This window comes from Microtus oregoni, unplaced genomic scaffold (genome assembly GCF_018167655.1).
Source record: "Microtus oregoni isolate MIOR12 unplaced genomic scaffold, Mior012 000013F_ref0000133, whole genome shotgun sequence".
Lineage (NCBI taxonomy): Eukaryota > Metazoa > Chordata > Mammalia > Rodentia > Cricetidae > Microtus > Microtus oregoni.
Window position 1 is genome coordinate 25115010 of NW_024543072.1, and position 27783 is coordinate 25142792.

Genomic DNA, 27783 nt, shown 5'->3' on the forward strand with positions numbered 1-27783 from the left:
GCTCTGTGGAAAAAGAAGTATGTGACTCAGGGACTTTTCCGTGGACTCATTGGTAGGCATGCTAGCATACTATAGGCTACCTTCCTAGTATGAATGGGGGAGATATTTAGCTCCTGTCTGCCAAGTTCCCAAATGAATGTATCACTAGGCTGCCGTTCAAACATTCCTCCTGCCAAGAAATACACCAGGAGAGTCTGGAAGAGCTTCAAGGAGTAAATAAGGGGTTCGTGATAGCAAGTCAGACACCGTGTGGCCCAAATGGGACAAACAACCTTCATCACATAAGGAATGATTAAGAACAAAGCATTTCTGGAGGGAGCTCGGTAGCTTTGGTTTTATAAAGCATTTGCCTTGCTTGAGTTCTTCGCCAAGATCCTCATAAACAGGCTAAGTGTGGGGACACACATTGACCTTCTCGGCACTGAGGAGGTAGAGACAGTCAGGCCTCTGGAGCTTGCAGCCTACTTGGTGAGCTGCAGGCCAGTGAGGAGAACTTGCCTCAAAAAGCAGAAAGGATGACGACACCCAAGAAATAACACCCAAGGTTGATATCTGGATTCCAGAGGCCACAAACCTCATGCGTGTGCACACCTACGCACATAAGCACGCACAATATTTATGGACGTTTTTCCATTTGAACATAGGTAGTAGGGTGATTGAGCCCTACAGTGTGGGGGATGGCCAATAAAAACAGTAGAGTCACAGCTTGAGTAATGGGGGAAAGAGTCTTGAAGAGACATAACTGAGACTTATGTTCTAACTGCTCAAGCCTGCAAACAAAGTCCGAAGTCTTGGGCATGCTCCTTGATGGTGCACCGCGGTTTCTCAGATAAGCCCCAGGGCCATCCAGAAGATCTACGGAGTTTCCTAAGGGCCAGTTAAAATCAACAGTGCCTTTTGGCTTTGAGCATTATCTTCCAGGAGTCTTTGAGAATTAGGCACTCCAAGTGGCTTTCTGGCTTCTCATCTCCCCTCCACAGGGAAGGGGTACCTTCACATCTCTCTTCCCGCATCTTATCTCCAAACGAGCCCTAGAGGCAGCAGAAAGCCCATCATCCCACCTTAGCCTGCGTCCTCTCCATTCAGCCAGGTGCTCAGGCCTACAGCCTTGAGGTCATGTTGGGCATTTCTCACACTTCCTTTCCACAAACTCCAAAGTCTATCTTGTACAAATCCCTTGTACTCAGTGTTCAGACTAGATCCTGACTCCAGATCCTCACCCCCACTCTTCTCCTTCCCTCTGGGCTCCAAGTCTCCCCTACTTCTCCCCTCCACTTGTTGCCCTGTAACTTCTCACTCATTCTTTACCTCCTGTAGTCTATCTATTCCATACTGCGAGATTTCCTTCTTAACCTTGGTCCTGTCGCTCAAGTGCTAGATAGCATCCATTGAAGATCCATCTCACTCAGAGCAAAGGCCTGGGCTGTTACCATAGCAATAAGGCACTACCTTTCTGACCTGGAGCACTACTACAGCCTCATTGGCCTCCTTGGGTATTAGAGAAGCACAGGTCACCTCAGGGCCTTTGGGCTTGCTGTCTCTTCTGCCTTACAGCCCCTCCTGTCTATTCAGCTCCCTGGAAATGTCCCCAGGCCTTGTGAGAATTCCTTCCTTTATTCTCTTGAGTGTTATAATGGCCATCTCGATTTCTTTCCCCTCTCCATCTTGCTTTCATAATAAATCGGCTTTCTGCATGATATAGTACATACATTTCCTTGTTCATTTATCATCTGTCTTTCTTCTTAGAATGTCAGTTCCCTTCCATAAGGCCACTTGTCCTCTTCAGTCACAGTACCTAGCATAGAACATACATTTTATAACAGCCTCATATATTCTTTGGAATCTCACTTTACAGATAGACAAACTGAGGCTCACCATGGTGAAAACCCTCACCATGGTGAAAACCCTCATGAGTCCAAGTAAACACTGGAGTTAGGCTCAGGTTTCTTTTTTCAGTTCAGTCCTAACTGAAGGCCTGAACCTTGGCTAACTATGCATGACCCTGGTCAGGGTTTATCCAAGGAGCCACTGTGGCCACCAGCAACAATTTGTACCTTCTCTGTCTCCCTTTTTTATAGGAAGGTGCGGAGGGCTAAAGTCCTTTCCTCTTCCATGGTCTTGACTGGGTCACAGCATATACCTCCCGTTCTTCAAATTTGTCCCAGCCCTTTGCTGCCCTCAGGTCCCCAAAGTACCCACTGTTTCTGTTGGTACAAGCTGTTCACCACAGTGCCAGGACAGGCCAATAGAATGCTCTCAAGACTCCATGCTCTCTGCCTGGCTCCTGTATTCACAGTTCATGGCAATTAGGTTAGGATGTCTGGTACTGCTCAATCATTCTACGGCATAGCTGCACTCTCCTCTGTGTCTCTATCTCTTTGTAACTCTATCTGTGTGTGTGTGTGTGTGTGTCTGTGTCACTGTCTTTCTGTTTCTCTATCTCTGAGCATATCCCTTCTGTTTATCTGTCTGTTTGTCTCTACCTCTTTGTAACTCTGTCTGTGTGTCTGTCTGTGTGTCTGTCTCTCTGTGTCACATCTTTTCTGTCTAGCTGTCCTTTGTCTCTATCTCTTTCTCCCTCTGTGTCTCTTTGTCTCTGTGTGTGTCTGTCTATCTCTCTGGCACTGTCTTTCTGTTTCTCTATCTCTAAGCATATCCTGTTTATCTGTCTCTTTGTCTCTATCTCTTTGTAACTCTGTCTTTCTCTCTGTGTCACTCTCTTTCTGTCTATCTTTCCTGTCTCTATCTCTTTCTCCCTCTGTGTCTCTTTGTCTCTGTGTGTGTGAAGGAGAGCGAAGGAGGAGGAGACAGACAGGTTCTTAGGTAGTCTGGAACACTTTACATAACCAAAGATGACCTTGTGTTGCTCCCTGAGCCTTCTACTCTGTTGCTAAGTTACAGATACACTACCACACCACTATGGGGGGGGGGGCAGACAATGGGACCTAAGGCTTTGAACACACCAAATAAGCACTGTGCCAACTAAGGATACTCCCAGCTCTCACTGCTGATTGCCTATCAGTGATTTTCTCATATCAAAATATCAGGCTATAGCCTCAGCTACGTTCTCCTTGCATTTCTGTTACATTTTGTTTGGTGTGTATTAAAGCTCTCCGAGTGGAGATAGGAAGTCTAAAATTATTATATTCTCTTGGTGAACTAGCCCCACTTATCACTACAGAACAACCTTCTGCTTCTCTCTGCCAGTATTTTTGCCTTAAGATTTACTTTCCATGGCAGTAATGTGGGCCCTGCAGAATTGTAATGAAAGTAGCTATTAGCAAGGTGCATCCTTTTGTAGGATTCTATTTTTAACTCAGTTTGATCTTTTTTTTCTTGCTGGATATGATGGCACAAACTGTAATCTTAGCAGTCAAGAGAGCTAGGGCAGAAAAATAGAAATCTCTAGGCTAGCCTGGGCTACAAAATGAAACTGTATCTAAAATGTTAAGTAAGTGACATAAATTATCTGCTTTTCTTGTTGGCAGTACAGAGTTAGGTAAGGCTTTTAATTCTAGCCTGAGTCCTTGTCCTTATAATTGTGATAATAGCTCATTTATACTTAATGTGATAACTGATAGGGCAAAGTTTAAAATCATCATTCTGCTATCTATCACTTATGGTGTATATATGAGATGGAGAAGAAGAGAAGAGAGAGAAGGTGTGGGAGAGAGGCGGGGAGATGGGAAACAGAGACAACACCTATGTGGTCCACAGCATGCATGTGGAAGTCAATGGACAGCTTCTGGGATTTGATAAATCTCCCTCTGCCCTGACACTTGTGGGTGGTACTCAGGTCATGGGGCTTCCATAGCAAAGTCTGAGCCATGTCATCTTGCTGTTTTTTTATCTCGTTGTCACATCTGGTCTCTATGTCCTTGCCTTCTCAGTTTTTCCTGTCTGTTTTTGGATTAACTGAATATGTTTAGGGTTCTGTTCTACCTTCTTTATTATGCATTTCCTCTTAATAAGGGGAAATGGCTAAGGACAGTTGCAGTCAGTGAGCAGTAGCTACAGTCAAGGGACTTATCCTCTCTGTACTTCCTTTCACACACACACACACACACACACACACACACACACACACACCAAATGCAGATAACCACAAAACTGGCCTCATAGAACTACCATGAAGATTAAAGGAATTACTGCATGTAGAAATTTATATATGGCTAGTTTTGAAATGTGGCATGAGCTATAGCTACACAAAAGAATCAGTGATGGTAGTGACATAATGATGGTGCTGGTGGTGGAGGTGGTGATGATGGTGGCAATGGCAATGGTAGTTGAGGTGGGAGATGGTGATGATGGTGTTGGTAGGGGCAGGGGTGGTAGTAGAGGAGGTGGTAGTGGCCATTCCTACTGCCTACTGTTTCGAGGGGAAGTATGTTAATTTTTTTGATTGTTTTTTAATCAGGGCCTCATTATGTATCCCTGTCTGAGCTGGAACCTACTTCATAGACCAGGCTGGTCCTGACTCACAAAGATTCACTTTCTTTCGACCTTTCCCCACCCCGTGTTTCTACCCACTAGAACACTTCCTAAGGGCTTATTCAGCCGTAGCCTTCCCAGGCCTCCTGTTCTTCTTTAGTTTGCAGGGATGGTGTCCCAGTGGGAGTGCTGGGGTTTGCGGTGCTCTGTTTCTCTCTTCTAAGAAGAAATTATCCTCTAATAAAAGGAAGTAAGTTCCAAAGATTTGCTGTGCAAGATACTGATCATGGCTAAAAACCACATTGTCACTACTCCTGAAAAATCCCTGAGAGAGTGGACTTTAAGTATTCACATCATTAAAAAAGTCAAGAGTCTACAAAGTAATAAGCTAATTAGTTCTATTTCGCCACTGCATTCCTATGTGCATGTGTGTATCATAAATATTATTTTATTAGTCAATTAAAAATAAGTTTAAATGACCTTTAAAGATCATAAAATGCCTGCTCTATAGCCTCTTTGGATGCATCAGGCACTGAGGGCACAGACTCCTGAGGAGCACGAGGACAACAGCCCCTCCTCTGGCCTTTCCCCATCTAGACCACCCAGCACCATCCTTCCCGTATAAGAAACCCAGGGGCAGAGGATCCTGGAGAATGCCATTGCTCTGCACTTGATGCTCGTGTCCAGGCAACCTGGAGGGGGATACACGATAAAACATTTTCACTATTAGATACTCAGGAGCACCTGCCCCGAGTGAGTTTGGTGATAAGTGTGAATGCTACTTAAGAGACAGAGCCAAGTTCCTAGCACCTATGAAAATTACAGTGCTGCAAGAGCAAAGGCTACACGCATGCACACACACACACACACACACACGCGCGCGCACGCATGTTACAGACATTGCTACACTGCTGCCCTCCCACATAGTCCCAGGACAGAGGGACGCTGAGGCAGGGGATCATCACTGACTCTCCTCTGATGGGGGATTTCTGCAATGAGTGCAGCTCAGATTCTCCACCCTCTTCTGTCTGGGCTTTGTTCGTCCTTTGTAGCTCACTCAGCCCTCGCCTCTAACTCATATGCCCTCAGAAAATGACAGGGATATCAGTAACCCGCTCATGTAGGTTTCATAAAATAGCACAAGGAAACCATGATACAAAATATAACCAGAGCTCCAAAACCAGATGTGATACCTTACTATTTATTTCACCACACAGTTCTCAAAAGCTAAATGTAAACTCAGGTCGAGCCTATTCCTTGTTGCTCTTGTTGCTGGCAGTAGAACCCGTGTATGCATGGCACGCATGTCTCTGCAGTCTCGTAAGCATGGTGTCTCCATGTTGTCACTCAGGAAACTAACTCAAGGAGAGCTAGCGACAGCACCAGAATCCCCTCTGAGGTGTCCCCTTCAGTCCAAGATGTAAGAAAGGCCTGTAAACTGGCGTGTGTGTGTTCAGCCGTCGCTCTGTGGCATTGTAATTTTAATATGTGCTAGGAATGGAGCTCTGTTCGTTAAGCATTGTGCAGGGCTTCTGCTCACTACACCCTGGGCTACTGGCTTAGCTGATGGTCAGCCCAAGCTTTTGGACACCCGGAAGAAAGCCTCGGAATGCGAATGCTGCCACATTGGATCAATGTGACTGGAAGTGGGAAGCCACCTGTGTGCCTAAAGTTTTGCGGTGCCCATCTGCCTCAGGTACTGCGCATTCTGTTCAGGGGAAGAACAATGTGGGCTTACCAGACAGACAGGGTGCCTCACAGCCCTTGGTGCTTCCCAGTTTTGACACCTTCTGGCATGTGCCGCATTCGCAATCCATTCCGAGGCAAGCGTCAGAGGGAGAGCCCCATCCTCGCGCAAACCAACTGGTCCTTTCCAAAGGAGAATCGTGAGTTCCCTCTGACCCCACCAGCTTTTCACTCAGACGCCTTTAAACAGAAACCCCTCTCCAGTTAGAAACACAATTCATGGGATTTGTTTTTCATTTTTAAATGTAAATGTATTTAGCTAGTATGCAAAATCGAGAATCTCTACACAGTTGTGGGATTCAAAGCAATTCTCCAGTGTGTGTATACACTGTGTAATTTGTGTATATGAAAGAGGATGCTAGTGCGCATGTGTGCAGAGGCCAGAAGTCACACTCGGGTGTCCTTTTTCTGGAGCTGTCTGCCTTGCTTTATTCTTAAGACAAGGTCTGTCATTGATTAGCCTGGAGCTTACCCACTATGTTAGGCTGGCTGGGCAACAGGCCATGAGGATCTGCCTGTCTCTGCCTCCCCAGAGCTAGGATTACAAGCACATGCCCCGGATCCCTGTTTTTGTTTGTGGTTCTGGGGTAAACAAACTCCAGTCCTTATGCTTTCGTGGCAGGGACCTAACTGATTGAGCCGTCTCCCCAGTCCCACACAGTGTAATTGCAACAGGGGTAAACTTACCTATCCCTCCTCCAACATGGAGCATTTCTCCATAGTAAAAACATTTACATTTATTTGCTCTTGGTGGGGAAACCTCCTGATGCAGATTCCAATGGACTCCTTAAGTTCTCTACGAAAACCATAACTTGATTATTCTATGTGGTAGCTGGGTGCATCACTGAATGGGTGTACAGGCACAGTTAAGACACGATGAGGCGGGTTCGAGGCTGCCAGACACGGTTCTGGAAAAGAGGAGAGTGACAGGCCAAGCCTCACTCTTTGACCATTGTGTAGCTTGTGTCCATCAGTCCAAAGATGCTCCAAGTTCAGGAGCAGTGACTTGTTAAAATACGGAGCGGCGGGCTCTGTCCCGCCACCCAGCTAGCTTTACCCGAAATAATTACACGGAAACTGTATTCTTTTAAACACTGCCTGACCCATTAGTTTCAGTTTCTTATTGGCTAGCTTTTACATATTAATCTAACCCATTTCTATTAATCTGTGTAGCCCACGAGCTGGCTTACCAGGAATGATCTTAACCTGCGTCTGTCTGGAGTGGGAGAATCATGGCGACTCCCTGACTCAGCTTCTTTCTCCCAGCATTCCGTTCTGTTTACTCCGCCTACCTAAGGGTTGGCCTATCAAATGGGTCTAGGCAGTTTCTTTATTAATAAGAAATCACTCCCACATCATTTCCCCTTTTTCTGTTTAAACAAAAAAGAAAGGCTTTAACTTTAACATAGTAAAATTACATATAGCAAAACAGTTATCAAGCAAGAATTACAGTTACAATATTTATATCTTTTATCATAACTAAGGAAAACTATAACTATCTATTCATTCTTCAACTCCATCAAAGACTCCAGAAGGATATAATACTACCTAAGTAAACAAGAAATAAGAAAACTCTAGAAATGACAGAGACATCTCATTGCCTGGACAGTCGCCCAAAGTTCCTTTGTACGGTTGGGGCATCCATCTTCAGCCTTCAGGCCCATAATATCCAGCAGACATTTCCATGAAGCAGGAAATTTCAAAGACAGTTCAGTCACTATCTGCTGTGTCCTGTAGAATGTCTTGCAGACTCTTTCATGAGTCATGAACCCCAAAAGACCGTCTCATCTTTAGGCAAGTTCAGTAGTCCTCTCTCTGTGGGTTCTCTGTGTCCATTTTATGCAACAGTCCAGGCAAGAGCAGTTTCTTGCCCAAATGGCTATCAAACTCCATAAGGATCCTCTTCGATGCCCATCTTCCTCTCGAAGTAGATTGGTGCCTCCAGGAGCAGATATGTCTCATTGTCATGAAAAGTCCTAAGTTATTAAAACATTAAATGCCATATTCTGCAGTCTTTGAAAGATATGAAGAATGTCTATCTAACTGAAATGTATCTCTATATATCTAGAAAATCTAACTAACATGACTACAAGCTTGACTATTATTGATGATTAACCATTAACCTATATTTCTTATTATACATTACATTTTAAAAGAACTACACAATCACAATACCTTAATCAATATCAGAAATACATATACATATAACAAAATTGACCTTTAAATCCATACCAATGCAAATTACTCATACCTATATCATTTCCCCCTTTAAATGTAAAAGAACATTTACAAACAATATTTTGGGAACATGGGCGCAGTTTTTTCTTTCCAAACTGCTTACTGCTGAATGGGGGCGCTGTTAATCAGATCATTTAGGGTGTAACCTGTGTGCCAGGTTTATCTCAGTTGCCAGTTGAGTGAAGTAATTTTTTGAGGGTGTTCACAGGAACTTTTCGGGAGGTTGTGGTCTATCATACCATATCGGGATAGATGCAATCCACAGGGTCTGGTCCTCTGTGAAAACAAAAGAAGACCCTTTCCAAAGTATCATATCCTTAGACCCAAATTTTGAAATCGTAATACCTTTATATCCATTATGGTTTAGCTTGGCAGCCCATGCAATGAAATGTCTGTCTGTACTTAGCTCCTTTACAGTCAAAAATTTTAAAGAAAACACAATGTACATAATCCAGACTCTCTGTGAATTTTCCATTTTTACGTGGCTTATTTTTTTTATTTCTTTTAATCTCTTAACTATCTGTACTCTGTCTCTTTAAAGACTTTACCCTTTTTTTTTTAAGCCATTAACTTTATTCTCTATATTCTTTTTCTTTTCTCTCTCAAGCCTACGTACATTCATCCAACAGTGTGGTCTTTTATGTCTGAATCTGTTTTATTGTGAATCTGTAACATTTTTTTACTATCCAGGAGCATTTCTTAAAATGTTAAGTAGTTCTTAAAAGCATAAGTTGCACCATGTACAGGTAATACGGTAATAAGGTACAGCCTGTTTCCTGCCCAGTCTAAACCTTAACTGAGCTGTTTTTATGGTAATTACGGTAGTTCCTGCCTGAGACCAACACAGTTCATCATGGCAGAGCCAAGCAGCTCCTGCCTCAGAGCCATTTGGTGCCCCTGAGCCACACACAGTTCCAGGCACACAACAGTCCACATTGCCATCAACCAAGCCGTAGCACATTACTCCAAATGCTCCATTTAAAAGCTCTGTCTCCCGCAGGATCTAGACAGAGATCGCATTGGTGGCACAGCCCAGAAAGTCACAGTTTAAAATGACGCAGCTTTTTTTCTGTTGCTGTTGCTGATTAAGGAACTCTCTCTACAGCAAGCCACCAACAAACAGCCAAAAGCTGTGTTAAACTCTGTTTTTTTTTTGTGATAAAAATTAAGCTCTCTCAGGTTTTACGTGGAGTTCATTAGCACGTTGGGAGCCACTCTGTTAAAATACGGAGCGGCGGGCTCTGTCCCGCCACCCAGCTAGCTTTACCCGAAATAATTACACGGAAACTGTATTCTTTTAAACACTGCCTGACCCATTAGTTTCAGTTTCTTATTGGCTAGCTTTTACATATTAATCTAACCCATTTCTATTAATCTGTGTAGCCCACGAGCTGGCTTACCAGGAATGATCTTAACCTGCGTCTGTCTGGAGTGGGAGAATCATGGCGACTCCCTGACTCAGCTTCTTTCTCCCAGCATTCCGTTCTGTTTACTCCGCCTACCTAAGGGTTGGCCTATCAAATGGGTCTAGGCAGTTTCTTTATTAATAAGAAATCACTCCCACATCAGTGACTATCATTCTTGGGGCACAGAGGTGCTTTACAACAAGATAACATTTGCTCTGTATGTATTTTTATTGATTTATTGTCCTAGTTTCTTTTTCAAAGCTGTGATAAAAATAACCTAAGAAAAGCACCTTAAGAGAGAAAGGTGTACTTTGGCTTACCAAAGAGATACCAGCTACCATGGCAGGGGAAGCACAGCCGCAGGTAGGGAGGCTCCCTAGTCCCCTCTCATCTGCACTCAGGAAGCAGAGAATGAGCAAGATATGGGGCCAGTCTGTAATGCATCGAGGCCTCCGCCCCATGATCCATTTCCTCCAGAGAGACTTCATCTCCTGAATATTCCACTGCCTGGCCAAACCGCCAACTGCGAACTGCCAACTGCGAACCTAGCATTAAAATATAAGTCTTTTTGTGGAACATAATTCACAGTCAACTCACAACACCTGTCTGTCAGTCTATCATCTATCTATCTATCTATCTATCTATCTATCTATCTATCTATCTATCATGGTACCAGGGATGAAATCTAGGACCTTGCACATGCTAGGCAAGCCCTCTACAGCTGAGCTCCATCCCCAGCCAGCGTTGGGACTCATGTTTATACTTCGCCAGTCTTATCCCACAGAATCCTCCCAGCAGCACAGCAGCAAACTTGAAACCAGTTGCCCTACCTGTCTGAATGACTGACAGAAAAAGAACCAGAAGACTAAATTCCAGTGTCTGCCTACCACCCTCTCTCTCCTGAGCCCTGGCTGAACCTCCCTTTTATGTCCACAAATGCCATGGATATATTGATACATGATTTCAGGATGTGGCAAAAGCGCCAAGGGGGTCAGCTAAGCCATTTACAGCAACACCGGGGACTGAGCCGACACCAGCCATAGCACAGGGCTGCCAAGATGCCATCCATCCTGCTGGTACTCTGCCTCATCTGTGCTCCTTCACCTTCTCGTCTTCATCTTCTCTTCTGCTCCCTCACTGTGCATAACACCTTCTCCACCTGCAGCTGGTGTGAGCATCTTAAATAGGACCCTTGCCTAAAGCCCTGACTAAGGTCCTTCTATCCTATCGAAAGAGAAACTTATGACCTGATTTGACCTTCTAGAAAACCCCGTGACTCCTGCATAATGTCTGCAGCAGAGGCCAAGAGTAGGGAGAGCAGATAGGGATTCCATCATGGTCCAAGATGGTCTTTGCCCCCTGGACTAAGTACATTCATAAAATTAGTAATTTATATAATATATAAGGGCATTTCAGTGTTCCACACAAGAATTACTGTGTTTTAGTATGTTTTGTATAATGAGTATAGCAAGTTTCCTTTCAAAATGATTTCATTCATGATGTCAGACAATTGCAAGGTTAGGGTGAGATGAGCCATGAAAGCAAGAGGCCAGAGTTTGGGGCTTCCCCTCATGTGATCTAGGTGTGTTGAGGGGCACTGACAGCATTTCAGTAAGGAAAGGAACAACAGGATTTCCCTATTTGGTAAGGTCTGTGCTCTTCTCAAGAACTGAATGGGAATTTCCCACATGCCTGAGGCCCCTTAGGTTTCTCTGCAGGCGTCCATAAGCAGAGAGATGTTAGCAAGGAAAGGTAGGGGAATGTACAGAGAATGAGGGAGGGAGAGGGCATTCATGGAGGTAAGAACCCAGTGGTACCTGCTGGCTAGAGATGGAAACGGAGTGGGTCCAGAGTTACCGCTGGGATTCTGGTCTGAAGGCCTGGAACAGAACCCGTAAAATTTGTCAGCAGTAAAACCTGTGCCTGAGTTGCTTTCCTTCTGCTCCAAAGCAAAGGCCCTGTCTGTTTCCAGCAGAAGCATAGATTTAGAAGTCATCCGGTTCATCTTTGCAAGATGGAAGTTAACACGTTTGGATGTCACCCAACGTCCCCTCCCTTGAGTCTGAATCTTCCAGCCTCTGCTTCTTGATCAGGGTCCATGCAGCAGGCAGCCAATTATATGGCTATTGGGTGGTCCGTGAGGTGGAGCATCACATTGCTCTTGGCACCTCCAGACTTCTCTGACATCTGTACTATACTATCGCCTCTCCTTTTTATTTCATTATTGAGATATACAGATTAATTTCCATCAACAGAAATGTGTAGAAAAAGTCTGGGAGCAGGGGAACATCCCATATTAACTGGGAACTTCCCACAATCATGCTGCATTTCCAGGAAACAAGGGGAGGGGTTTGCCTGTGTGAATGATGACAAAATCTGACCATGTGAGATTTTGTGCTCTCCCTCTGTCCCCAGATCTCCCTCTCTTCTTCCCCTCTGCCCTCTCTCCTTCCCTCTCCCTTTTTCCCTCCCTCTCTCTCCTTCTAACCTCCTTCCCTCCCTGCCTGCCTTCCTTTCTGGCTTGGGCAGAGTCTTTCAGGAACTTCCCTGCCTGAAAAACTTCTAGCTCATAAACATAGAAATCCAAGAGTCCCCTCTTCCAAAGTGCTTCCAAATCAGTCCGGGAACAGAAGTCAAGTGTGATGGGGCCACGATTCCGCCTCTGTGTGAACATGAATCCCACCTGCTTCTTCTTTACAGCTCTCAAGTCTGGGTGCGATCCTGGGCTCGCAGGCCTCTTAGTGTGCAAGGTCTAGTTTCCCCGGTAAGTATGCTAGCAGTGCCTTCCCCTGGGTACTGATGCGGCTCTGGTCTTTCATTTCCCCACAGGTACTTATGGACCATCGGTAAGAACGTGTGGAAGCGATGGAAGAAGAGGTTCTTCGTGCTGGTGCAGGTAACCCTTCAGCCTTTAGAGCCATCTGTAAGACAGATACAGCTGAATCAGTGCACACTAAGGCATGACACCTGGAGGCCCCAAGGGCCACAATGCTTTCCAACTTATAGACTCATGGAACCATACAGAAAGTTCTCTTTCCCATACCTGTAAAAATCTTCCAAACGCGGAAGTTGACTCACACATGGGTACCAATGACATGTTGCTCATGGAGAAACAATAACTTGGCTCTCCCAGGTGCATCTAAATTTTGTCCCATGGATTTGTAAGATATGTCCTCAAAAAGCCTCCCCAACACTTTTGCTGTTGGTTTGTTTGGTTTGTGTGCCAAGAAAATTTGTCGCTAACGCCTTCCAATTTACAGTTCCCACAAGGGCACAGAAACCACACTCAATCCATAAAATGTTAATTGAATACTGAGACACATCATAAAGTGAGTCACCTTGTAATCATGCTCTTGAGGTCTTTGACTTGTGTTTGGAGCAATACCTGTGTTGTTTCTCACTGCATGGCAGCAGTTCGAAATGACTTTAAAAGCCATTGGCAACACAATCTTGTTGGGCCTCTGCCTGAAGACCTACTCAGGCATTCCATTGAAATCTTTGCGCTTGTTCAGGGCAAGGTGGGTTCCGATGCATGTGTAGGAGCTTCTCTGCTGCCTACACCACGCTCATAAACCTTCCCAGTGTCTACAGAAGCCGTCAGCGGCTGTTTGCTGAAAGGAAGATAAAGGAAGAGAGAGGCATTCCTGGCAAAGTCAGAGGATTCTGAGAAAGGGCAGATCCTGTGGTCTAGGCAGTAGCTGATGCCATCTTCCCAGAGAGTAAACAAGACATGGAGTCCCCCTGCACTTTGAGTACCTAGGAGTCCTTCACTCAATGCGTGACTTTTCTCTGAGAATCTTTGAAATGAATCAATGTTTAGAAGCCTTTGGCCTCAGGATGGGGAGAAGACTCAGTCAGGAAAGTGCTTGCCCTATGAGCATTTGATTCCCAGAACTCTAATAAAAATAAAGAATAAACAAAAATAAGCCAGGAGCATGGCTCGCCTCTAATCCCAGTGCTGAGGAAACAGAGACAGGAAGGTCTCTGGAGCTCACTGGACAGCTAGTCTGCGCGAACTGGCTCTCTCCAGTTTCAATAAGAGTCTTCTTCTCAAAAAATACGCAGGAAAGTACTTACAGAAAACACCCAGTCACATGTGTGGTCTCCAGAGCACATGTGTAGGCACACACATGACTGCCATGCACATTTGCACACACACATGCATGCAGCCACACATACATACATACACACATGCATGCATACACACACATACATAATACACACATGCATGCATGCATACACACATGACTGCCATGCACATTTGCACACACACATGCATGCAGCCACACATACATACATACACACATGCATGCATACACACACATGCATGCAGCCACACATACATAATACACACATGCATGCATGCATACACACATGACTGCCATGCACATTTGCACACACACATGCATGCAGCCACATATACATACACACACATGACTGCAATGCACATTTGCACACACACATGCATGCAGCCACCCATGAATGCACACACATGCATACATACACATGCATGCATACACACTCTTTCTTTAGAAGGAGAAACTTTAGGGCCAGAAACTGGAATGAGGGTTGTGCAAAGGGAAATATGGAGAAAATGTCAGAGAGGCTGCGTCAGCCGGCCGCGTGCTTAACTCAAAAGAAGAAAATGGCTTTTCTAGGTTGTGCAACTGGAACACAGATGTTCTGGAACCTTCACACACAGACTTCCTCTAAGAGGAGATGAGAATCACACCATGACTTTAAAAAAAAAGCCGCATGCTGACTTTGGAAAAGTATAAAGGGCACAGGCCATCTGAGGTGCTATGGCTTTTCTAGAGCGCAGGAGAGATGCACCTGAGGATGTCAGGAGGCTTCCATGAGTGCGGGGTGATCCCTGCCTTTAGAAAGCCATTAGGGTAGCAGCCCCCTCCCCACCCATTCAAGACCTTTCATCTTGACCAGTCTTCATGGCCTCTGCTCCTTATCACAAAGGTGACAGGGAGACCCACGTGAAGGCATCAGTTTCTTGTTCTTGGTCTCATGGAATTGTCTACAGGCTGCTTAAATGCAGGACTTCCTTTGACAACCAAACTGAGGGTAACAGTAACTAAGTGGATAATTATATGCAGATAGCATGGCGAAGAGATGCAAGCCCTGTAAGTTTATATGCAGCCTGTTACCTGGCAGTGAAAGGGATATGAGTCTCGGGCATCTTGCATCAAGGTGTTCCTTGAGACTCACTGTCAGTCTGCAGGAGAGTGGCAAGGACCAGAGGGACCCTCCTCACTCCTACTGAGTACAGTGTGGACAAATCACAGGTTACTAGGAAGGCACCAGTTCCAAGGATCACCACTCAGAAGCCCAACCCTGAGTGTAGAAGTATAGGAGGCAAGGGAAATGCGTGGCCATTCCAGATCAGAAAGTCTCATCTCTACTCCGCTTATATTTTCAAGATATTTTTCTTGGAGCTGGGAATAGAGTTCAGTTGGTAGAGTCGTAGTTGGCCCAGAATCTGGGAAGTTGGAGATTGGGAATCCATCCTTGACTAAGTAGCAAGTTCAAGGCCAACCTGTGATAAATGAGAACCTGGGTCAAAAAGGATATTGTTTCTCTTCAATGTGCAAACTACTTCTGGTTTAAAAGGGGGGATAGTTTGTGTTCTTCCTCTTCAAAGTATTTCATCCCCATGTTAGTACTGCCAAATTGTATTTTAAATTTCTTCTAAAAATGCTAATATTGGCATATTCCTATGATCCCTTGAAGTTTACAAAGAGTTCTTGACACTGGTCTGTGCAGGTTTCTATACGAGTACAAATTTTCTTCAAATTTCACATTGGGGAAAACAGAGGCTCAATGAGCTTAAGTGGCCTGTTCAAAGATAGAGGCTGATGGGGCAAAGAGCTTGATTAATGGTTAAGAGAACTGGTTGCTATTCGGAAGACCCAGGTTCGATTCCCAGCACCTACCTGGAGGCTCACACCCATGTATAACTTTAGCTCCAGGGATCTGGCACCCTTGTTTAGCCCCCCACAGCTATCATGTATGCATATCCTGCACAGGCACACATACACACAAGATATCTATACACATAAAATTAATTTAAAAGTTTTTAAAGATGGTGGCCGACTAGCAGCCAACCACGAAGCACAGCACAGGTCTTCAGGCTGCAATTGCCTTATATAACTAAAGCCTTAGAGATTCATACATACAAAATATCCGGATATTTGTTTACTTTGCATTTCACTAAACAGTGTAATTCCCTAAACCCACATCCTCTGTTTCGGGTTTCCTACAGACATCGTGACTAAAACCTCTCACTATCCCAGCTTTCAGAGACACTAAAGGTGAATGACAGAAATCTAGTAAGAGCGCATAGCATGGCTTGTTAATAACCCCCCGAGATACACTACTAGAACGGGCTAATCTCACAAATGAATTGTAAGACGTGTAAGTATTCCAGGGGTTTATAATTGTGTGTGAATGTGTTCCCGCATGGTACGCTGAAGGACGTACAGACGGTTACAAACCAGTCACAAATGACAGGAAACAAGCCCGACCAGTTTTCTAGTGCTCGCCCTTTTCAGTTTCTGTTTCTGTTTGTTTAACTGATCGGTAGTTAGACTTTTAGGCTCTCACTGTACGTAGTCCAGCTTGTGTTTTAATAAGTGATCTTCCTTCCCCTGCCCTTCAAGAGCTCGGGTTATAGCTGTATTCCACCACACCCAACTTTGCGATATGTTTTGTTTGTCTTTTTGTTTTTTTTTTTTCAGCTTGGGAGATCAAACCTAGGTCCTGTAGCTGGTTCTCCCCTGCTCTACCTCTGAGCCACCCCCAACTCCTGCTCCAGTCGCCTCAGCCCAGGTTCTGAGTCCACTGGTCAGATCTCAAATGATTTGCCTGTTTGGAGTTTTCCCCAGCCCAATACTAATTAGCCAATGCTATAGTAGACAACGGCGGTTCGTGCCTTTAGAAGCCTCGTTCTACCTTAAAAGCACCAGAAAATGAGCCAGAGTAGCCAACAAAATAAAACTTTGATCAAGGCCTCAAAAATCCAGGAGCCCATCCTCAACTCTGCCCAGAGAATCGTGTTACTAAAGATCGCATTGACATGAGCTAGGACCCTGTAAGTCCTATGCCGGTCACTCAGAGCCATCAAATCTCTCTGCAGTGTGGCCTCTCTGTCTTCTCAAAGCACATTCTAGACTCTGCCAATGTCATGATTGCAGTAGTATTTTCTGTCTCCGTAACTTTTTATCCAAATCAATACCAAGCTGGGGTGCAGCACCGTGGAGAACATTAGCCTAGAATGTGTAAGAACTAAGTCTGATCCCAGAGCCACTCAAAATAAAAGAAATTCTCAGTTTAAGGAGAAACAGGCATTTCATTGAGAATAGCTTTCTATTAGTGAGGTGTGGCGGCTTTAAAAAGTTTAAAGACCCCAGATCTTTGTTAGCTCTTTGGTGACCTCAAAGCGTTCTAGGAAAACTGAGGCTCATCTGAAACAAATTGGAGTTATTCCGAGGCTATTCTCCCCTTCTTTGAATCCTAAAGTCAATTGTCAAGCCCTAAAGAAAAAAAAATGCTCCCTATGAGCCAACTCAGGCTTGTTTAGTTTGGGTTCTGTTTCATTTCCTTTCTTTGCCAAGTAGCGCTGCCTCAGTCCGCAGGGAATCTCAGGCTGCAGTCATCAGTCCTGCCAGAAGAGGGCAGCAACAGACAGAGCTGCTGCGAAGGAGCCACTGAACCAGGACAGGGAAAAGTAAAGGGTTCAGGAGTAGTAGAAACTTGCCTTTTGTTGCACTACGTTTTGCGCCTAAAGTGCGTATCAATGCCTTTCTGGCTAATCTCACTGAAAAATTCTGCCCTGTCTCTTGTCATCACGTGAGATAACCGGTCTAAATCTCCGCAGGAGTGATCTGGCAGCATCTCTTGCCAGTTGTCACAGGGAGGCGACATCGTGGAGAGTTTGTTGTGGGATAGCCTGGTGCTATACTTGAAGACACCCTGTAAAGGGTAGACAAGGACATCACAGATAATACGTATTCCCCACCTGTCAAATTCCTTTAGCAAATGCCCGTTGTTACTTGGTACGGTTTGCTTGTAGAAGTTCAAATAGATCCACGGTACTCCTTCAAGGGCCTCATCTACAGGCAAACCGACCTTAGAGTTGCATGATGATGCCAGAGACATGGGAGCTACTTGGCTAGGCACACCGATGGACGGAGTAAGATCTGTGTGGGCTTCAGCGGAATTCTCAGTAACTACCCACTAACAAGGCGATACACAGAGGATACGAAGGAGGACAGAAAGAAAGGAGGAGGGGGTGAAGGAAGGAAGGGGTACAGCACAGCTAAGAACGATGAGGTTGAAAGGGATGAGAGTTTACAGGACACGGGTGGGGACCCAGCTTCTATGCTCACCCCCCATTTACACTCAGACCTCTGTTGTAGGAGAAGGGGATTTGGGGCGTTCTTCCTAATACAAGGAACTAGTTCATATTCCCTTATGAAAATTCTTCTTTGTAGTCTAGCCTCATATCCCTTAGGTGGGGAGATGTGCATCCATCCATTCTTTAGAATCCCAAAGTGGGTAGTAAAATTCTCCCGAGGAACCGACAGAGGGCAGCAACAGACAAACCAACTACGTGAGCATGCCTTCTCTTTCCTCTCACTCTGAACCTTCAGGACTCGGGACAGCGCAGCACATCGTGGGGCCAAAAACACCAGTTTCTTAATTGCCATTAAAAAAGAGACCAGTCTTACTGCGGAGGTGACTGACTTGTCCCTAGCTGGGTTCAGAGTCTGCTTTAGAAAACGTCTCTTCCAATAAAGGGACGTAAGGGTTGAGGGACGTGGCAGTCCTTCAGCCAGGCATCTGACATCTTCTGATGATGGTAAATGTGCCTGTGAGCTTGGCTGGAAAATAGGAGTAGGCCTGCTTCGCCACAGGCTCCTTGCCAACAGGCCAGATGTAGAAAAGTGAAGCATCCTCACCAGTTCTGGATCCACAATGACAACAGGGTCCTGAAGGCGGGCCTGGAGCTCGGAGTGCCACCCTGCACTGCCGTGGAATGCCAATCTCAGTAAAGCTAGGGCTGCCATTTAGGGCACCAGCGACAACGGCCATGCCATCGGGGGCTGGGGACGCCCGCCTGTGACTGGCACCTAGCAGTCGAGCGCTCATTGCTTGTGACAGCATGTCACTGTGGCGCTTGTCTGTGATGGAGGGGAGACTTTACCAAGTGGCTGCAAGCGCCCCTTCGATAGCTGTAGGTAGCCAGAGACAAAATGAGAAACTTGATGCTGAGATACATCTGCAAGAGAAGTGCTTACTATATATGTATACGGGTGGGAGAGAACGAGAGAGAGAGAGAGAAAGAAGGAAAGAAAGGGAGAGAGCATACATTCTGTGAGCACATACATGAATGTGCCACCGTGCGGGACAAAAAGTGACCTTGGGTCAGTCCTTGACCCTCACCTTGATGACTTTGACTCAGGATCTCCTATTGCCTCTCACTGTGTAGGGCAGGCTAGCTGGCCTGTGGGTTTCTGGACATCTCCTGTGTCTGCTGCTCTCTGCCCATAGGGACATTGGATTGCAGGTTCGCACCACCCACTGTGACTTTCCGTGATGTCAAGGGAACCAATCACCGGTTCTCGTGCTAGCCTGCTGTGTGCTTGATCCACCAGGCCGTCTTCCCAGCTTTAATTACCTTCTGTTTTCTAACTTCCAGCCAAGCCTGTTACTATATCTCTACTGTAGCTATAGGCTTTGTAGGCCCAGCCCGGCCATGATTATTTTAGGTAATACTCCTAAAACTGCTGCCATTCGGTCAGCTCTGTGCCACAACAGAACGCCAAGGTGTGCATGTCAACCCAGTCATTGTAAGAACAGCATTTGTGGGGTGTGGTGGGGTACAGTGTGACCCCATGACTCTGAAGGTGAAGGAGGAGAATGAGAAACTCAAGGTTAAGCTGAGCTATATAGGGAGACCTGTCTCGACAGAATGAGAGGCTACAGAGACCACCCAGAGTCCACATTAAAAGGGGCCTGCTGGCCTGACATCCCAGCCTGGTCAGAAACAGTGTCAAACACAGGGTGGATGGCTCCTCATGTGTGACACCTGAGGCTGACCTTCGACCCCCCCGAACACAGCTCACATACATGGAAATGTACCCCCATATGCACACACATACGTCTGCGCCCCCACGAGCATGCACGCGCTCAAGGCACAAAGGAAAGCCAAATAACAGTAATGACACCTGACCGTTCCCAAGCACCCCTAAGTGTCCAGGAGAGACTCTTACAGGCAGGCCGCATGTGAACCCCTTGAACCCTCGTGGGCCACTGTCAGATGCCCCATCCAGGGTGAAGGAGACAGAGGAGGACCAGGGTTTCAGTTAGATGTGGGACATTTTCTACAGGGGCGAGCGTTTCTGGCACCATCTCACGGTCTGCTTTCTCTTGCTGCAGGTCAGCCAGTACACTTTTGCCATGTGCAGCTATCGCGAGAAGAAAGCAGAGCCCCAGGAACTCCTACAGTTGGACGGCTACACCGTGGATTACACTGACCCCCAGCCAGGTACGCGCCCATTCCTAGGCTGTGACCCCACAACATACTCATCTCTCTCAAGTCAGCAACAAGCTAATGTAGGTCAGATACTTGGTCCATGCTAGATGACAGTAGGCTGCTACATCAGAGAGCCTCTGGTTGGAAAACACACATTTTGTATATATATACAAAAATGTGTGTTTTATATATATGCATGCCTGGGACCACAGTGATGAACTATTGCATGGTTCTAAAAATATTCAGGGAAAAAGAATACATACTTGTATACCAGGGACTGCATTTGTGTGAGATTGCGTGGTGTGTGGGCACATGTCCATCTACATATGAGTATACATGTGTGTGCATGTGAAGACCGCAATCGGGAGTCAGGTGTATTGCTCAGTGGCTCTCCTTATCATCTGAGACAGGTTCTCTTGCTGAATGAAGCAGGAGCTCAGTGATTGGCTAGGCTGGAGGGCTGGCCATCACATGCCAAAGTCTCCACCTTCTCCAGCACTAGGCTCACAGGTACAAGCCCAGCTGTTACACGCGTGTTGGAAACCAGGTCCTCACTCTTGCATGACAAGCGCTACACCAGCAGAGTCAACTCCTAAACCCCTAGCTGTGCCGCCTCTCCGGCCCCAGTGTGTGTCATTGTGTTTTGGTGTGTAAGAGAAGCTGCCTCTGTGCGTGATGCCCGCTGGCCAGAGTCCGGGAACACACTAGGTTAGCGGATGGAACTTGAGGAAGAAACTTCCTCCATTCCTTGGAAGTTACCTCTCTGAGAGAGGCGTCGAAGCGCCTGGGCTTATGCAGCGAAGACAGCCTTGCAAGAGGTGGTATTTCTCGTAAGCTATGCATTGCGTGCGTTCCACATCCTGCCCCATCGCACCTCTCCCCGTACCCATTTTATTTTTCTCCCAGAAAGCTGAATAGAAATCAGTCTCAAAGAACGAGGAGGGGGGGGGCGTGCGAAATCATTTCAGCATATTAATGAACAGCAAGCAGCCCTCTCCCGGAGAAGTTCATTTCTATGCCAAATCTACACAAGGTTTTTCCAACCGCACTGCATCATTTGGCCCAAAACCTTCTCTGCAACTCCCATATTGCTCTTCCACGTGCAACAAAATACACAGAAATTTTAAAAAAAAATAAAAAAGAAGAAAAGAAAAAGATTTAAAAAAAAGAGGAGTTTGAGAGAAGATGGGTTATTATGGGTTATTAATCCAAAAACATGACAAAAGACTTGACTCCTTCCCGTCTAGGGACATCGGTCCTCTCAAATCCCTGGCCCTGGGGTATTCAAACTGTCAAATCCTTTCCTGTTTCTGTCGTTACTGCATCCTGCCATGGAAGCCACTGTAGAGTGCTGACTTTGTAAGATCGAGTTAACATTTTTGTCCAGAAGCTTTCATAATGAACGTATAATTTCATAATGAACTTATAGTGGGTTATATTTCATAATGGGCTTTCAAACTGGAGTTTGAAACAAGCAATTCTACACGGCATCGCAGGACAGGATTCTGCATTCAAACGCCAGCCGTTGGGGCATTGTGTGGTGGTTCGCATTCCTATCAAGTTTCTTATCTCATTCAGATATCTTTTTAAAAAGTAAACTCAACTGTGCTTGAGACACATGTCTCAGAGGTGGGGGGCAGAAGGCCAGGGTGAGGAGGGTACCGATGCCATCTCATCCCAGGACTCTGCTCAGAAGGCCATGCCCCCTCTTCCGGGTGCCCATGCTAAGTTCCCATCACAGCCCCCAGGGAGAGGGATCAGAAGCATTAGCCTTCTTTTTAAATTAAGTGACTGGGGAGATCACAGTCTTTCTGAGAGTGGAGCCAGGACCTGGGCCTAACCCAGGTCACCTTGCACTTGTCTTGTGCATGCAAAGCTACCAGGGGATTTGCAGATTACATCAGGGCTTCTATTACACACACACAGGAACAACACCTGAATATTCTCTTCCGTTTAAATTTGTATTTATTTTTACTTTATGCATATGGAGGTTTTGCCTGCATGTATGTAAGTGCACCGCATGCATGCAGTGCCCACAGAGGCTAGAAGGAGGTATCAGATGCCATGGAAACGGGCATAAAAATGGTTGTGATCTGCTGTTTAAGTGCCGAGAACTGAACCTATGTCCTCTACAAGATCACAGGGGCTTTTAACCACCCGGCCAGTGCTCCATCCTGCATGTATCTTCTTAAAGCTTCTTTTGTTGTTTCCACATTTATCCCATGAGATATAATTTCTTGTGAAAGATGTAAGGGGAAAGTTGATTGTGTTCTTGAGGGTAGCAATGGTTGCTTCTCTCTGCCTTTTCTTGTGCTAAATCATATTTACTTCCCTGGTAATATTTGGTTGGAAGGGGAAATTTGATAATTCTCTTGTGCTAAGAAAGTTCTAACTTGGAATTTTTTGTTTTCTTTTGATGCTGGAGTTGGATACCAGGGTCTTGTACCTGCTAGGCAAGCACCCAGCCACTGAGTTAAGGCCCTAGCCCCTTAACTCTGTATTGGAGAGTGCTTGTCAAACATCCCTGGTCCTTACTGAGGAGCCAGGAAGAGGTAATGCTTATTCCTCATACTTCCCGAAGCCTTGGAGGGGATTCCTGTATACTAGGCACTTGGCCAACTTTAAACAAGGAGATGTAAGCAAATTAACAATGTAGCCAGTATGGTCAGAGATCAGGGGATGCTCTTGCAAGGTGAGCCTGTTAGTCAAAAAAGACATTAGGGTCTGTCTTCTATCTCCTCTTGGCTTTCTGCAGGCTATTAAAGAAGTTGTTGAGCACCATGATAGCCTATTTCTCTTATTTACTGTAAGTAAAGGTCTAACTGGAACTCCTTGTGTGAGATGCAGTCACAGAGATGCAGACATCTGTGTTCAGTAAACTGCCTGTTTAGGGGCCTTAGCATGCTGGTACAGAGACCTGATAGAGTGTGAGCATGCTGACCTAGAGGCCTGATAGACAGTGTTAGCATGCTGACCCAGAAGCCTGATGGACAGCGTTAGCATGCTGACCCAGAGGGCTGATGGACAGCATTAGCATGCTGACCCAGAGAACTGATGGACAGTGTTAGCATGCTGACCCAGAGGGCTGATAGACAGCATTAGCATGCTGACCCAGAGGACTGATGGACAGTGTTAGCATGCTGACCCAGAAGCCTGATGGACAGCATTAGCATGCTGACCCAGAGGCCTGATGGACAGTGTTAGCATGCTGACCCAGAGTCTTGATGGACAGTGTTAGCATGCTGACCCAGAGGGCTGATGGACAGCGTTAGCATGCTGACCCAGAGAACTGATGGACAGTGTTAGCATGCTGACCCAGAGGGCTGATAGACAGCATTAGCATGCTGACCCAGAGGACTGATGGACAGTGTTAGCATGCTGACCCAGAAGCCTGATGGACAGCATTAGCATGCTGACCCAGAGGCCTGATGGACAGCCATAAGTTGGTTTGTGTACTGCCCCTTTAGAGCTCAGAGTGAAAATTTGCCCCTTTACTTCTCTCTGGTTCAATAACAGTTCTCATTTACACAGTTAAGTCTCCAAATAAAATGATAGGCATTCAGGATATTTCCATGGTTGCATTCCTCGGCTCTGATGCCAGACAGACAGAAGTACATCAGGAGCTCACTTCTGCACTTACAGGCTAGTTTTGTATCCAGTGGGTACTTGTACTCTTGTCTGGGACTCAGTTTCCTCACCTATAAAATGGGAAACTAATATTCAGATTACATAGGGCTATTGAGTGGGTAAAATAAAGATTAGGGAACAGTGCCCTTTTTCTCTCTGCCCTGAGTGATTACAGTAGTGAAGGTTCCCTGCTTTCTAAATGTATCCTCCAATGTCCTTCTGGCCATTGCTTCAGAAGTTTTATCCTGCCCCATGTCCATCAACAGGCCCTAGGGGCAGAGAGGCTTGAGGCCATGAGAAGGGCCTCTCAAGCAAGGCCAACCCTGGTGTCTACTGATTATAGCATGGTGGCATATTTCCAAGGTCACCATGAAAGTAGGTACGTGTTGTCTCGGCTCCTTGATGCTCATTTCTCAGACAGAGGTATCCCTCAAAGTTCTTCCTTATTTTTGAAAGTTTCCCTCTTCTGGTGTCTTCCTTGAGGCTCCCTGGGTATCTAGTTTAAGTTTGTACTATCCTTCCTAGGCCAGGCATTGCAGACCATTGTAAACACCTCCTCGGGATAAAAACCATCAGAAAGCCCTTCTTAGGGCCACTTTGATATTGTCACACTTGATCCTCTTTGTAAAGAAGTGGCTGGGGCTGAAAAGATGGCTCGGCGGTTAAGGTGCTTGCTGCTCTTGCAGAGAGACCACAGATCATGTTCCTGCGCCAACATTGGATGACTCACAACCACATCTAACTCCTGCTCCAAAGAATGTAATGGTCTCCTCTGGTCTCCACAGACACTGCATGTAGATACGTATGTTCATACACACAGACATATAAGTGTAATTAAAAAAAAACAGATAGCTATTTATTGCTCCTGTCCACTGGCCATTATAAATGAAAAATCCCCACATTGTAGAAACGATGCCTGAATTGACACAATGAGCACAATGGGGAAGTCTTCAGGACACAATAGCCCTCAGCATTACAGCACACAGACATTTGACTGGTCTTCACTGGCTACTCAGAGATGCTAGCCTGTCATTCATGAGCTTCTTGGCTCTCCATTAGTGGGGATATGGTACATATCTGATGAAGATATGAACGTTGGGCCTGGCTAGAGAACCTACTCACTGAACACACAGGCTTCAGGCGTATGTTGATGGACTTGAGCTGTCTTTGGCCTAAGCCCAGAGAGATGCGTCTATCTCTATTGTCCTGAACACTTACCTTGAGAACTCTCCATGGAAAAACCAGGGCCACTTATTCAATAAGTATTTGTTGAGCACCTGCTTTGTGCCATGCATTTTGCTAGATACCAAGAAATGGAAGAGGTTAAATAAGATAAAACTTTTGTCCTTGTGATGCAAAGTAAATTGTGGAACTTACTAGAAGCTAGTTAAGATCCATGGAGGGCTGGGAGATGGCTTCATGATTAAGAGCACTTCCTGTTCTTCCGGATGTCCAGAATGTGGTTCCTAGCACTCACATCAACATACAACTTGTAACTCCGAGTCCAGGGGATCTGACATCCTTTTCTGGTCCCCATGGGTATGTGGGGCCACAACTACAAAGACACACAAACACACACACATACACACACACGTACACCCATGAATAAATCTTTTTAAAAAAAGAATAATAGAGAAAAAATTAGTCAAGATAACAGAGCTAGGTTATCAGAGATAGAAACCACAGAAGACCTCCTAAGAAGCCTCTTTAAAGCAAAGACAAGTAGGAGGAGGGGGTGTGAATCATGCAGCCACAAGGTGCATACGTGAAAAGAAGAAAGGAGAGCCTGCAGGTGGCAGAGAATCAATTGAGGTACATTGCAAACCTTGGCAGAACCTGGGGTTTTAGTTCAATAGGCTAGAGCGTTGAGCAGAGAAATAGTATGAGCCATTGTTGTAAGCACAGCCTGGGTTCTATACTGAGAATTGACACTAGGGCTGGAGGTGGCCAACTGAGGTAGGAGACTATTCAAGGTAACTACAGCCACCTTCAGAAGCCAGCACTAGTGACAACAGACAAGTCCTCATTCTGGTGACCCAAGGCTAGTCGCATCAGCATCTCAACGCCGTTGGGAGAAATTCATGACAGAATCAAAACTAGCCCAAAGGTTGGGGGCTGTACTTTTTGAGCTGGATGGGTCCAGTTCTGCACAAGTGGAAAGAGGGTTAGAACAAAGATCAGGAGTTCGGCACTGGGCGTGGCATGCTTGAGATATCCATCCATGTGCACAAACCCAGAAAGCTACCACTAATCTATGTCTGGAGATGAAGGGAGAACGCCAGAGTTCAGGGAAATGCAAGGACCCTTGGTCCATTCCTCGCACCTCAAGGTTGGATGGCATCATCAGGACTATATCAGTAAAGGGATGAAGGAACAGAAAGAACATCAGGACATTTCCACAGGTAAAGGTGAGAAGGAGGAAGACAGAGAGCAAACAGTAAACAAAACAGAGCATCTTGCCGCATGCCCACCCACCCGGAGGCACGGGGTGGGGGCGGAATCAGGGTTCTTGAAAGCCAATTAAAGAGATGTTTCAACAATAAAGAGTATCAACCGCTGCCGATCACGTGATGCAGTGAGTGGAATTAGGATTTCATGTTGAGATGTGGCAAAATTAGCTTCATTGGTGGCCTTGACAACTCGGTTTTTAGGCAAGCTGCCGCCTGATTAGAGAGACCTTAAGGCCTGATGGAGTGAGTCCCTTGCTGCTCCAAAGTGATCCTCAGTCCCCACTCCCGTGCATCTGCTTCATCAGAGCTTGCTAGAAGCTCAGGGTCTCAGGCTCCCCTGCAGACCCATGGATCAGAAGTTGCGGTTGTTCCAAATACCTAGATGTGTGCACTTACAATTGAGCAGCCTCAGTGGAGAGCTTCCTATCACTGTAAAGAGAGTAACAGAGGAGTAACTGAGGGGAGAAGGGACCAAGAGAAGCGACTGGTGTAATGGCATTGGTGACGATGGTTGGCAGGGATGAAAATGGAGATTTATTTTTCAATACGAGGGAAGGCTCAAGTGTTTTCTAGGCAGGTGTTTAACCAGTCTGCTTATTGCATTGCCTCCAGCCAAAGAAAGACATGAGCCCACCTTAAAGTGTTCCTTTACTACCCTGGCCCTACTCAGTGGCCAAGCAGTTCACAGATGCCCTGTCCCGGAGTCGGATAAATTGCTCCTCCCAGTTCCGGCCCAAAGAAAAGCTGGAGCGATTGCTTTCTAAGGACCGAGCCCCGCCGGAATTTTCTCAGCGCTGCTGATGTTGCTCTTCCTTGCCGTGCAGGTTTGGAGGGTGGCCGAGCCTTCTTCAATGCCGTCAAAGAAGGAGACACGGTGATATTTGCAAGCGATGACGAGCAGGATCGTATCTTGTGGGTCCAAGCCATGTACCGGGCCACGGGGCAGTCGCACAAACCTGTGCCCCCGACCCAGGTGCAGAAGCTCAACGCCAAGGGTGGAAATGTTCCTCAGCTGGACGCCCCCATCTCACAATTCTGTAAGTAAATATGCCATTTCTTAAAACAACAACAAAAACATAGTTCTGTAAAGTAAATCTTCCCAGGTTGAATGAGAAAACCTAGTTGCTTATATATGCATATGTATATATAAAGATTCCAAATTTGTGTTTGCTAGGAGCATGTAGCTAATGCAGGTCAAAACTTGGGGCGAAATAATAGATGATGTAATTTTAAAGTGCAATACTTGACATTCTCTACCAAGGACTAAACAAAGGAATGTATATTTTATGTCCATGCCTATCTTCTGGTTTTGCCAAGAGTTTGGAATTCACAGCCA

At 45.8% G+C, this 27783-nt stretch overlaps 1 protein-coding gene across 19 annotated transcripts in view; it reads left to right on the forward strand.

Moving 5' to 3' along the window:
* Cadps (calcium dependent secretion activator) overlaps positions 1 to 27783 on the forward strand; it is a 437227-nt gene that overhangs the window by 255769 nt on the left and 153675 nt on the right. For all 19 annotated transcript variants that reach the window (XM_041663140.1, XM_041663146.1, XM_041663141.1 and 16 more), the window contains exons 9-11: positions 12651 to 12717; positions 20274 to 20382; positions 27272 to 27484. In XM_041663140.1, the coding sequence (XP_041519074.1) occupies positions 12651 to 12717; positions 20274 to 20382; positions 27272 to 27484 (389 nt within the window). The remainder of the gene's footprint in view (positions 1 to 12650; positions 12718 to 20273; positions 20383 to 27271; positions 27485 to 27783) is intronic.